This window comes from Phascolarctos cinereus, unplaced genomic scaffold, assembly GCF_003287225.1.
Source record: "Phascolarctos cinereus isolate Bilbo 61053 unplaced genomic scaffold, phaCin_HiC Scaffold_2;HRSCAF=192, whole genome shotgun sequence".
In the NCBI taxonomy this organism is placed as follows: Eukaryota; Metazoa; Chordata; class Mammalia; order Diprotodontia; family Phascolarctidae; genus Phascolarctos; species Phascolarctos cinereus.
Window position 1 is genome coordinate 251,175,236 of NW_027555625.1, and position 13,339 is coordinate 251,188,574.

Sequence of the window (13,339 nt, forward strand, 5' to 3'; positions counted from 1 at the left end):
CTGTGAGGTGATTATTACAAGTATTATCCCCATGGGCAGTTGTTGCAGTAGATAGAGTGCTGGGACTGAAGTCAGGAAGACTCATCTTCCTGAACTCAAATCTTGCCTTAGACACTTAATAGCTATGTGACCCTGGGCAAGTCACTCAGGAATAGAGAAGATCACTTGCCTCAGTTTCCTCATCTGTAAAATGAGCTGGAGAAGGAAATGGCAAACCCTTCCAGTGTCTTTGCCAAGAAAACCCCAAATTATGTTACAAAGAGTTGGACACAACTGAAATGACCAAACAACAACAAAGGTAGGTATCAAGCATTTAAGTATTTGCTACATACCAGGCACTGTGCTAAGCACTAAAGATACAAATACAAGCAAAAAGAAAGACAATCCTTGTCCTTGAGAAGCTTACATTCTAATGAAGAAAAGAATATGGTAGAAAATCCTTAGAGTCAAAAGCACAGGTTAGAGGGCAATGAAGCACAGCTGGCCTGCTCCAAAAAACGGAAGCTCTGAAAGGAATGCACTAATGAGAGAATGGGGGTAGCATGGTGGAAGGGTACTGTGGGGAGAAAAAGCCCCAGGTGATGAGAGAGGCCTAGGTAAACTATAGTGGCAAAGTCATTAGAATCAGAAAAACAGCCAGAAAAGGAATGAAACATGGCTGACCTGGACCTCATTCATCCCCAAAATGGAGGTCCCAAAAGGAACTACAAAGCAGTAATCATCAAAACAAGTTGACAATGGTTTTAAAATACAGGTTGATTAATGGAACAAATTAGGTACACAACATACGGAAGCAAATGAACTTAGCAGTCCAGTGTTCTCTAAATCCAAACACTGGGGTAACGACTCACTATATGGCAAAAAAAAAAATGGACAGCAGTCTGGCAGAAATTAGATTTAGACCAAAATTTCACATCACATACCAAGATAAGCTCCAAATGAATATTTGACTTAAATACAAAATATCACATCAAAATAAATTAGAGGGACAAGAAAATATTACCTTTCAGATCAATGGATAGGGGAAGAGTTCAAGACCTAAAAAAGGAATAGAGAAGATCACAGAAAAAAATGGGCAATTTGGATTACATAAAATGTAAATGTTTTTTGCACAAATAAATCCAAAGCAGCTAAAATTAAAAGGGAAGCAGTTAACTGGGAGAAAAAAAAAATCTCCACAGTATGTTTCTCTGAAAAAAGTTTCATTTCCAAGATATATATGGAGCTAATTTGAATTTATAAAAATAAAAGCTATTTCCCAAATGATAAATGGTCAAAAGATATGAAGAGGAAAAATATACAAGCTATCTAAAGCTATATGAAATGTTCCAATTCACTAATAATCATAGAAATGAAAATTATAGCAACTTTGCAATTCTACTTCATACCTATCTGACTAGAAAAGCTGACAAAAAAAAGAAATATAAATATTGGAGGCATTTGGAGGAAACAGCTCCACAGTTGGTGATTTTATGACTTAGCTATACCAGAAAGCAATTTAGAAGTAGCTCAAAAAGTTACTAGATTGTGTATATCCTTTGACCACTGATACTGATACTGGGCATATATCCCAAGGAGATCAAAGAAAGAGATCAAAAGTACTATTTCTACAAAAATATTTATGTCAGCTTGTTTTGTAGTGGCAAATTAGCAACTAAGGAGATGCCTATCAATTGAGAAATAGCTGAAAAAAATTATGATATATAAATTAATAGAATATTATTGTGCTATAAGAAATGATGAAAGAGACAGCCACAGAGAAAACCTAGGAAGAGCTGTGTGAACTGATGCAGAGTGTAGTGAAACAGGAGAACAATTTATAATTATAACAACATTGTAAAAACAGTTTTGAAAGAACTGAAGACTCTGATCACAAAGGACTGACGATGAAGAATGCTACCCACCTCTTGATAGAGATGTGACGGACTAGTATAAAAAATGAGATGTTGTGTTTTGTTTTTTAACGTGGCCAATGTGGGAATTTTGGGGGTGGGATTTTTCCCTTTTTTTCAGTGTGGGGAAGGAGAGATAGAAAATTGATGCTTGATAATTGGGGAAAAAATAAAATTGAGTTAAAAAAAGATAAAATCTTACTCCTGCAATATATGCCCATTACTCTTGTTTCTTCCTTCTATGTCTAAGCAGGGGGAAAAGTACACACTTCCATATAACAGCTTTTCATATACCTGAATACAGAAATAACATTCTCCCTAGGTTTTCTCTAGGCTAAAAATTCTATGCAGTCAGTCAGTCCCCCCCAGGTCATGCCCCACCCAAGGCAGTCTTTCTAGGTTCTGAATGAATCGGAATAACCAGCTCACTCCCCAATATCTTTACTTCCCTGCCTCTCCTCAGACTGTTGGGGAATTTACCAAATCCCTATTGGGGGCCCTATTCTCCCTGCCCTTTCTCCTTCCTGAGCCCCTGCTTCTCCTAGTCAATCAGCTTCCCTGAAGCTTATGGCCCCGGTAGGGTTTCATTCTTCACTTTCAGAGCCACAGTAGCACTGGGGAGTCAGAGCTAGCCCTGGTCCTAGTTCAAAGAAACATATCAGACACTGGATGAGGAAGTCTGCTGCTAGAAGAGTGAATTGGAGGACTAGGATAGCAGGCAACCTGCCTCTGAATTCCTGACAGATTCCATCCGACCCATCCTCAGATCCCCTGACCTCCAAAACCCAGGCTATTTCATTTTAAACAAAGTGTTTCAATAAAATTACAATACATTTCTTTGAAGTGTGTGTGGGCGGGGAGGGGAGGGAGGATAATATAAAGTCTACCCCTGCTAAACTGTGCTACTCCCTCTTCCCCTCATTCCTGTCTTCCATCAGCAACCCAACCCTCAGCCTGGGCACATCAGGGGATGCCCTCATCATCCTGGTCTTTTGGTCAGTTTTGATACACCTTGGGGTTTTTATGAACGCCAAGACAGACAATGGGCATGGGAAACCTCAGGAATTTGGTTTACTCAGAGTTATCTTCCAAGCTAGGAAGGTCCTGTCAATTTGCTGGAAAGCCTCTGAAAAGGGCTCAGAATAGTCATGCCAAGGCCAGACTCTAGGAACTTTGGAGCACACACATACACACCCTATTCTGGGACTTTGGTTACCAACACACACCCTATAGACACACACGTCCGCCCAAAGGACACAAATCATGGAAGCAAAGTTGGGGAGGGGCCCTAAAAGCATCGGCTTCCTTCCCGTCCAGGAAGCTTCTAGGGCTAGCTGCAAAGGAGGAAGACAGAAGACTGGCTCCAACACCTGCTGCACATGGGAGGTTTTTTAATTTTTCAAGTGCTCCTTCTCTAGGAGCTCCTTCAATTAAGGATAAATTTGGACCACATCTTTTTATTCCCAGCTCCTTCCCAGTAATAGCTCGAATGCCTCGTTGTCCACGCAAAAGGGGTGGAAGTCTTTGTCCGCTCCGCACCTCTGCCAGTCAAAGCGTTCGGGTCTGTCTCTATTTCACTCTGCGCGGTGCTCTTCCGAGCCTCAACTGGGGCGGAGTACAGAGGCGGAGGCCGGGATTTGTTCCTCCCACCTCCAATGACGAGCACCTTCCCCCGCCCCTCTAGCCACATTATATAAGTCTTTGCTCGGCCCTCTCGAGTCAAACCCAAAGAACTCTCGCATTTTCGTTGCCGTGGAGTATCCTCCCGTAATCTCCTTTACAAATGGGCTCTGTGGCCTAGCGCCCCCTTCCCCTGAGCCAGGTCATCCGTGATCGTCCGCCGCAGCCCACTGTCTGACAGGGGCTGCTCGGGAGCCGCCACTAAGGTAAGCAGGACGAGCTGAGAGGAGAGCTAGCAGCAGTCCTCTTTCGGCGGCTGGGTAGCTCTCATCGCCCCGTCCCTCACTCTTGCCTTCCCTTGTGCGGTGAGTCCCTAGCAGAAGGCTAGGGGAAGACTAAGAGGGGAGGGGAGGAGACCCCACCCTCGCAGGGCAAAGTCCAGACTCCATTTTAAAGATTGTCCAGGAAGACTAGCTAAGGAGCCAGGGCACTGGGACTTGTATTAGGCACTTCTAGGCCAGAGCTACATGCGGAAGTGTAAGTGTATCCAAGTGAAAGGAGCACCGCTTTGAGAAGACTTTGGGTTCCGGTTCTGTCTCTGCTCCTTACTACCTCTGGCAAGTCTCTTAGCGCTCTTGCATAACCTCGAGTTAGTCACTCAGTTTCCCTTATCTGTAAATGAAAGGGATGCACTCCATATCTCTAAAAACCTTTCCTATTACCCTAAATCTTATTACAAGGGAATAAAACTACAGTATTAGGGAAAGTCCCAAATAAATACTCAAACTTTAAAAAAAAGAACCCTCAGGGTTCCTGGATGGCAGAGCTCTCAGGAGAGGCTAGATTTGAGGAACTTTGGGGCATTGGCTGAGCAAAATAAAAATTAATCGAGGTGAAAGGGGCCTTAGAGACTTAGTCAAACCTTTCATTTTATAGGTAAGGAAAATAGGACCAGAAAGGGTCCTGGTTGACTTCTCAATCAAAATATATTTAAATGTATTCTGTATTAGGTGCCAGAGTTTGAAAGACAAAACTTCATACCCTCAACGGCGCTCCCACATTCTATCGGGGGAAGCCCATGCACCCATTTAAGTAGCAAAGTAACTTTTTGGAGGTTGGCAGGACGGCGGAGAATGGGCACTAAACGCTGTGGTAAATCAGAAGTCTTATATGGTAAGGCGTGGCTAAGTTAAGATTTAAGGCTAGATTCTGAAGTGTGAAGGTCCAACCCCCACTCTTTGACTACCCCAACGCTACTTCCCTGGGAAGATGAATCAAGATTCCACTGACAGATTTAGTCCTCAAAATAAGGCATCCTGAGAAATCGACACTCTCCAAAGGTTTCGGAGATCTTAGAAACTGGAAAGGTGCTTCTGCCTTAGCTCTTAGCTCTGGGCGGTAATTGAGCTCTTTCGGAGGTGGCGGTGTTTTACTGTAATTACCTGGTTTCTGCAGGCTTTTTCACTGCTGTGCTTGGGTGCTGGGGGGTAGTATGTGTTTTCCACCTAAAAGGATGTAGATTAGGAACTGTTTGGGAGAAAATAATATAAACCACTTCCTCTTCCACCAATATTTCTCCCTTCTCTCCCCCCATCGCCTTTTTATTTCCCTCCTCCCCCTCCCCCAGTCGGTGATTGTCTCTCTTCCTGGCCTTTTGTGAAGCTTTGTTTGCCTTCTTTCAGGCCTCGGCCCTACTGTCTAGGGTGGAGAGGGAACCGTCATTTCGTCCCACCTAGGATCACTGTGTAGAGTACTCAGGTGAATGCCCCACTCTTCCTCACCCACAGCACGTGTTGAGGCAAGCCTAGCCCTTTCTTTGTACACCCCCCAACCACCCAGTTCGCCATTTCTAGGTACTCTTTGAGAAAGCGGGGAGGCTTGAATGCATCTAGGTTCTATCAAACAGGACCAGCCCTGTTGGCCCTTGTGACAACCTCAGGAATTCTGTCCGATCAGATCTGCTTCCCAAATATGGCCATTAGAAAGGACCTCACACATGTGCCGGCCTCGATTGGTTGGATCAAATCTTTTTTTGGTCAAAGTTGGCCTTGATCTCTGGAAGACAGGCCTTCCCTGTTAACACGTGGAGGTCTTAGTTCTGTCTGAAACAACCACAACCGGTTTAGACAGTAATGGGTTTGGCGGAAGAGGCAAGAGAAAGGCCAGAGGTCCGGAAACAGACTCAACATTGACTCTTATCCAGGTCATTTTCTTAATACTGTATCCCACCCTCTACACCCCCCAAAAAAAATCCCTAGGGCATGTGGCCAGACAAACCAGGACGCCTGCAAAGTTAGAGGGGGTCGGTATACCTAAAAGCATCCAAGCCTAATCCTAGACGCTTTCCTTGATGTGTGTATACGATTAAGACGCCGACTGGACCAAAGGATGGAATAGCCTGTGTCTTTTAAATTCGAACTAGCTTAGTATAAATTAATACCCTTCTCGTTTAGCCTGGCTTCTTTTGGAGTCTGCTGGGCGGGGCTAAGCAGGGGTGGGGAGGCGGGTTCCTGCTGATCTGGAGAACAACAGCGCCTTCCCCTTGCTGTCCCGTGTTGAGGCTGATCCGGTTCCTACCGGCCCTTGGTTGCTCTGGGAAGGGTCTGGAGAAGAGAGACACTGCATCCCCGCCCCCTCTCCAGCTCCGCCATCTCTCCTTTGCTGTCCGTAGTTAGGGTTGGAATCTCGGAACTGGGAAAGCTTGGCACTGGACCTGCGGGTTTCTCTGAGCCAGTTTGAACCGGTTTGATGGAGTCCTGGGTGGGGTACCCCCTTCCCCCCGCCCGCTGCTAAGGTTATGTAAGGCTGCGGGGGAGGAGCCCCAAACGGGGCGGTGCAAATAATAGACAGTTGTCTGGAGGAATTAGGGAGAGGCGGGCTTGCCTCCTTTCAGTGCCGAAATCGCTGACCGCAGCAAAGAGTCCAAACAATGCACTTCTGTTTTCTTGTGCAGGCCCTCTTTGTTGCCAGAGAACAACAGGCAGTTAGTAACACGAAACCTCTCTTAATGTTGCTGCTAGGGTAAGGGTGTATGGGGAGAATGTGCGGATGTGAGAGAAGAGGGCAGCTTAATACCGTGAATGCTAAGCTTTGCCACTAAGTTCGTGCTGAAAAAACTTAAAAGCAATGCTCTCTCGTAACCGAGTTGGACTCTTACTGTCCTCGGGGTCGATACTAGGATTCCGTTTAACTAGCATTTCTTAGGCAGCCATTATGCAAGATTCTGTTCTAAACTATGCACGTCTAATCAACTAGCGTTTATTAAGCACTCAGTACATGCCAGACAGACACTGTACTCTGGAGATAAAAATACAAACAAAAAAGAAAGGTAGTAGACCCTTCTCACAACGGGCTTATTCTGGTGGTGGAGGACAACGAATAGAAAGGAACTGAGAAGGTGCTCTCCCCCCAACCTGGTGATTAGTGGGAGAATGAAGGAGGTTCTGGGCCACGTGTGGGGAACTTCGGCTGCAAGGCCACAAGTGGCCTTCTAGGTCCTTGGATTCAGCCTTTTGACTGAGTCCAAGTTTTACAGAACGTATCTTTTTATTAAGGGGATTTGTTCTGTGAAGTTTGAATTCAAAGGGCCTCCCTCACCTGAGTTCCTAGAGGGCCACATTTCGCCTCGAGGCTGCAGGTTCCCCACCCCTGGTCTGGGCCGTAAAGTGGAAGTTCCGGGAAGAACTCTCTCTTGGGAGGATGTTACAAAGGAGCTGCAGGGTGTTTTAGGATATTTCTTGGGGGAGAGAACAGTTTTAGCCTAGGGGGTAAAGCATCAGTCAAAGTTTCCTGAACATTTGAAAACAATTTTGTAAAGGTGTCTGGTAAAAATTTCGTAAAGTATCTGGAAGAAAATTGAAAAATGTAAGGGTAATTCTGCAATCTGGTGCATGTGATATGTTCGTGTAATTTAATTAAATTTGAGAAGGCATTCAGTTATTTTGGAATCACCTTGTAGTGGATACAGGTCTAGGCAGAAGGACCTGAACTAGAGTGGTGTCAAGTTGATAGAAAGAAGAGGACAGATAGGAGAAATACCAGGTAAGATGCCTTGTTAGAGCTAGGCAGTTTAGGGGTGGAGAAAAGAGTCAAAGATAACTGGGCTGAAAGCCTGGGTTACTGGGATGGTGGTGCTTCCACGATTGTCTGGAGAAATACTGAGAATTCAACTTTCAGTACAAGTAACCATTTCTCTGAAAATACCTCCTTTGCCAGTACTCTAGGAAAGTTTCCTAAAAGCCACCCCAGTTTTCTCATTTCCAAGAGGATTTAGTAACACAAACATCTCTTAGTTATTTTTTAACACTCTACAATTAACAAGCAAGGTAGAAGTGGGATTGGTTATCTATAATTTCTACAAAAATCATTGTCTCATGGCATTAGGATATACTTAAAAGACCTATAAGGGTGAGGGAGTGCCCAAGATTTAGCCCATGAAGTCACACTCATTGTCTTAGAAACTTCTGAAAGTAGGTAGAAATTCTGCAGTTACCTTGAGGAATACTTTCTGGAGGAAAGTATTGGGGTCCAAATAGTATCTCACCTCTTTGGAGCTGCAGGCTCCATAGAGCCAGGTCACTAGAGGAGGAACAATTGCTTCACTTATGGGGAGAGCCAAAGTGCATCTGAAAATTATAACTGTCTCCCCTGCAGGTTTACATCATCCCAATAAGAACAAGCAACATGGCAGCAATCCCGTCCAGCGGTTCACTCGTAGCAACCCATGACTACTACCGAAGTAAGGCCTCCCTGCCACCTCAAGCCCTAGCCTGGCTAGAACCATAGGGTCCAGTGGGCCTGTGGGCACTCAGCTACCTGATGTACTGAAGGAGGACTGGGGATTTCTACTGACACTCGAAAATCCATTATGAAAAGAACATATACAGCCCCTAGCTATAAATTGAACTCAGCCTGGTGAAAAGATGTCAGGGCATGCAGCAGGGTATAAGTGGAGAAACCACCGGACTCAGAGGCAGAACACCCACCCAGGTTCAAGTCCTGGCTCCACCACCATTTAGTAGCTGTGTGACCTTGGGCAAGTCACTTCAGCAATCTGAGCCTCCGTTTTCTCATCTGTAAAATGGGTGTAAATCCTGCTTATACTGCCTACCTCACAAAGTTTTTAGAAGAAAGCACTTTGTATAAACCCTCTTTAACTCCTCCAGTGTACCCCTTAACTCTGACCAGTGGTCCCAAAGGCATACACTTAGCCAGTGGTGTACAGCCTTGCTGATCTTTACAATTGGCACCAATTTGTGATGTGAGAATAATTAACTGTATAGTTGGAGCTCTGATTTGATTAGGTGAAAAACGAGACATAGTAAATTGTTGATCTATTGGAAGAGGGCTCCTCTGGCCCCCATGGAAGTGGCAAAATTCCAAGGTTTGGGGGAGACTTTGAGTAGCCATCCCAATAACCCAGAGAGGGCTGAAGACTATCTCTATTCTAGGGAAGGAGGCACTAGTGACACAGTGTTTCCTTCCCAGGGCGTCTGGGTTCCACTTCCAGCAACAGCTCCTGTGGAAGTGCTGAGTATTCTGGGGAAGTGATCCCCCATCATCCTGGTGAGTATAGCACCCTTATTAACCTTTAGGAGCATGCCCATCCTCTATATATGCTTAACAAAGTACAGTACTAGACTACCAAGAAGCAAAGAATAGTCAAATGAGAGGAGGGTGAACAGGAGCTCCTAAATTCTCCAGCAGCCAGGGATAGGCAGAAGGGCTGGGATTTGACCTGTTCCTTTGCTTTGGGAGAAGCATTTGACAGGAATGAAAAGGAGAGTTGATTCTACAGAATTAGCAGGTTGGTAACTACTCTGAATTAATCCCAAGATGAATGACTCTCTCTCTTGGCTGTTCTAGGTCTTCCCAAATCAGACCCAGGCCACTGGTGGGCAAGCTTCTTCTTCGGGAAGTCGAGTCATCCATTCATGACAACTGTATTGGAATCCCCAGAGCAGTAAGTGAACCTCTGATTGGAGACAGCTATGTAGTGGGCTTGGAACTGGAGGGTGAGGGCTGAAAAAGTTGAGTGTGACTTAAGAAAAATAATGTGATTTTTGACAATCTAAGTCTACTCTCTCCCACCTACCCAAAAAAATCCTGGCTTTTAGCCTACCGTTAGTTTACTTGGTCATAACTCTGCAATGAATGAGAATTTATTATTACAGTGTGAAATACAGGAAAAATGGAAAAATGAACCAGGACAGGCTGGAAATTGGGGGTGGGCAGGGAGGAGTGGTGAAGGGCTTCCTAACCCAGCACCTCCTGGGGTGCTGGTGCTTTCTGTAGCATTGGAATTTATTAATGCTTGACTCTCCCTCTGATATTTGACTTGCAGCTCAGGAACTTTCCAGGTTGCTCATGGCACGATCACCTGTGACCTGGCTCAGGAGGCCATGAGGAAGCGGCGTGTCAGCGAGCCCAGCAAGACCAGCACTGGGCCTTCTGCATGAGCAGCAGCACCCTCCTTGCTGCTCCCCCCGCTTCTGAAGTGTGCTAGGCATCAGAGCCCATTTCCCCCTCCCCTCCCTTCCCCTCCTCTTTCCCCCCCTTCTGTCCCCTGCCTATTCCCTTAGAATAGACAGGCTGCTTAAGTGTAGAAGTAGTTGTGTTGTGTGTGTGTGTGTGTGGTTTTTTTTTAAGGAAAACAAAAGCAAAACACCAAAAAACAGTAAAAGAAACCACACTGTTATTGTTTTTTTTTTTTACTATCTGAATCACGTATGTGCTTTCCAGCAGCCTCAGTAACCCGTTTACTTTGTACTCAAAGGAAACTAATAAACTTTGAGCAGCCTTTTAATGATGCGTGCCTTAATGGAGCGCTTTCCTCTTTTGGCTTGGGCCGTTCCTTCTCTTGGTAGCACCTGTAATCACTCATTTGCAACCTGATGATTAAGCCAGATTAAAAGTCCAGTTTCTTTCAAAGGACACTTCCTTTAGTCAGAAAGAACTGCTGCAGGTGGTTAAGCAGGAAGCGGTTAGCAAGGAAGAAGTGGGATGATCAGGAAAGAAGGATAATGCTTGTCTGGGTCTGGGTCTGTGCATACTGAGGAATGCTTGATGAAGCAGTTTGCTGCCCATTCTCCTTTACCCTTAAGACTTTCCTTATATCTGCTGTATTCTTAACCCCAGACTTCGCTCAGGATCACACCATCCTAGGGCAAAGAATCCAGGGGCCCAGGCTATCTGCTATGTATCCCCCAAAAAAGACTAGAAAAGAGGTCAGGTCCCCCAAACAGGGCCTGAGTAGTTGAGTTGGGGATGGAGAAGAGAGCACATGCCAGGGTAACTGCTGTGTACCGTATCCCTTCTCCTATAGAAGACTAGTTCTTCCTCAGAGACCCTCTGGGAACCAAGGCCAGCCAGGAATTACCTGTGACTTCCTTTCATTTCCCAGAGACTAATTCCCAAAGTCCCACCTTTGAGCCTCCTTACCCTGCCTCACTCCTAGCTGTAAGAGGACAAAAGGGCGAATTCCTAAATGAATTGGCAGAATGCTTCTTTGTGTGTTGTATTGAGAGAGCATATACAAATTAAGCTCCATCAATCACTAGGAGGTTGAATTGTATGAGGGGGAAGGGAAGCAAGGAGCGTTTATATAGCACCTGCCATATGCTTAGCATTTACTTCATTTAACCCTCACAACAACCCTGGCAGGTATCAGGGAAACAGGTTAAGTGACTTGTCCAGGGTCCAGATGGCTAGTAAGTGTTTTAGATAGATTTGAACTGGGATCTACCTGACTTCAGGTCCAGTGCTCTAACCAATGTGTCACCAGCTGCAACATAAGCCAGGAAGGTCAAAGCCTCATAGCAGCTCTGCCAACCTTTCTCTCTTTTCTCCCATTTCCCTTTCCTGTGCAGTGCTAACAGTAACTAGCCCTGATTCAGCAGATGCAGTTATATAGTTAGGCATTGACTTTAGGTAAACACCTGAAAGTCTGGAATTATATAAAATGTGGATGAACAAGGAAAGGTTGCTGGTTTCTTTAAATTACAAAGTGATTGTTTAGATAAAGTTACCTAATACATTGAAGGTATGATTTGATTTGCAGTGTTTGTTGTCAGAACCTGTGTTAGCACAGGAAGAGATACTGGGATATAAATTAGCCTTGAAAGCACCTGCTGTTCTTCTCAAACGGTAGGCAGGTGGACTTCGAGATTGGGGAAGAACTCTTCCCAAGAGGGCATTTTCTTTCTGGACTCTCTCCTTTCATTCTAATCTACTTCCCCTGGTACTTGGGGTTTTTACCCAGATCTTGCCAAGTTGCCTTGAAAGTTCATGCCATTCTAAACCCTAAGACTTGGGACTCTCTTTCTGGCTCTAACACTGCTTAGCTGTGATCCTGAGTAAGTCACTCACCTTCTTTGGGCTTAAGTTTCCTATTAAAAATGAAGCAGTTGGACTAAGTGATCTCTAGGATCATTCCTGCTTTAAAACTATGATTCTGTAACCACCCTGCAGTGAAAGGAGAGAGGGGGTGGGTGTTACTCACAGCTACAATGATCAGGAAAGCTAGCTGTCCTGTCTTGGGGACTGGCATTGCATCAACCTCACCACCAGGGTGCAGGTCTGCCCTCAGTCAATGGCTCCTTTTTAACCTAAGTTCAGCTTCTGTGTTATAAATAGCTGTTGTTAGATTGGCACCAGGTGGTATCTGTCAGCACTGATCACTGGGACCTGCATAGGGACCACTGTCCCTGCCCAGCCAATTGCACTTCACTGTGTCCAATATTCCATAAGGTGTGACTGACCTACTTTATTTTACAGTCTTTCTTTACCCTTGCATAAGAGTGAAGAAGGACCAGTGGCCTCTGTTTATGGAGCAAGCCGCCCCCAGGACCCGCCTACTAACTTAGTTCTCTGGCAAAGAGGGTACAGGTAGGAGAATGACTAGGTTGTGCTCCTGCTTATAACCTGCACAGGGATTTGGGAGGAAGAGAAGGGTTCCCCACAAATGGCTAGCCTCAGCACAGGCAGCTGTTACCATCAGAGAGCTGACTCAAACCCCAGCTCACTCCCAGTTGGGTCAATGGTGGGACTCAATATGGGGGAAAGCCAGGAAGCTTATATTTTCATGGTCAATGGGCCATTTGAACCAATTCTCTCACTTGCACTAGTGAAATAAAAGAGAAAGGCCATAATGGATGTGTGGTGCTTGGACCCAGAATTAGGGATCAAGATACCAAGGGCCAACATAGATGCAAACACTTCAGGTCTAGTAATGTCTATAAATGTCTTTAGGTTCAGGGCCTACTCACTCTACCCCTTAATCCCGAAAAACCATCAGGGCATTGATCCCAGAAAGCTTACTTTGTTCTTTAACAGGCATCAAAGGATCATTAGGTAACACATTTAAAACTGTAAGGTAATCTAGACATCAGCTAGTCCAACCCCATTGTTTTACAGATGTGTAAACTGAGGCCCCAAAGATTTATGTGATCTGAACAAAGTTATAACTGATAGAGACAGGATTTGAACTCAGAGTTCAAATCTAGGTCACTTTTCCTCATTCCTCCAATGGTTTCACCACACACACACACACACACACACACACACACACACACACGAATGAAAGCGTTTACAGACCGTATGGTCAAAGTGAGAGTCAGAGCTGATAACAGGAGAGTTGCTGGGATTTCCATTAAATATCAGCTTTAGACTCAGGCTCTAACCCTGCCAAAGCCTGAATTCGACAGCTTGAATTGCAGTTTAGAAGATAAGTCCTTATGGTAAAGAATTAAAAGACCCCTTCTTTCCCCACTGCACAGCTTTATTATTTTATCCTAAGATTCCCTCACTAGGGCCAGTTACTCCCTTCC

General features: G+C 45.0%; 1 protein-coding gene across 1 annotated transcript; it reads left to right on the top strand.

Annotated features, from left to right (window-relative positions):
• The first annotated feature begins 3,596 nt into the window (after positions 1–3,596).
• Positions 3,597–10,317, top strand: PPDPF (pancreatic progenitor cell differentiation and proliferation factor). The gene is made up of 5 exons (XM_020981587.2): positions 3,597–3,778; positions 8,166–8,250; positions 9,000–9,077; positions 9,378–9,474; positions 9,856–10,317. Exons 2-5 carry the CDS (start codon positions 8,196–8,198, stop codon positions 9,968–9,970), a joined length of 345 nt encoding a protein of 114 aa, XP_020837246.1. The 5' UTR covers positions 3,597–3,778; positions 8,166–8,195; the 3' UTR covers positions 9,971–10,317.
• The last annotated feature ends 3,022 nt before the right edge of the window (positions 10,318–13,339 follow it).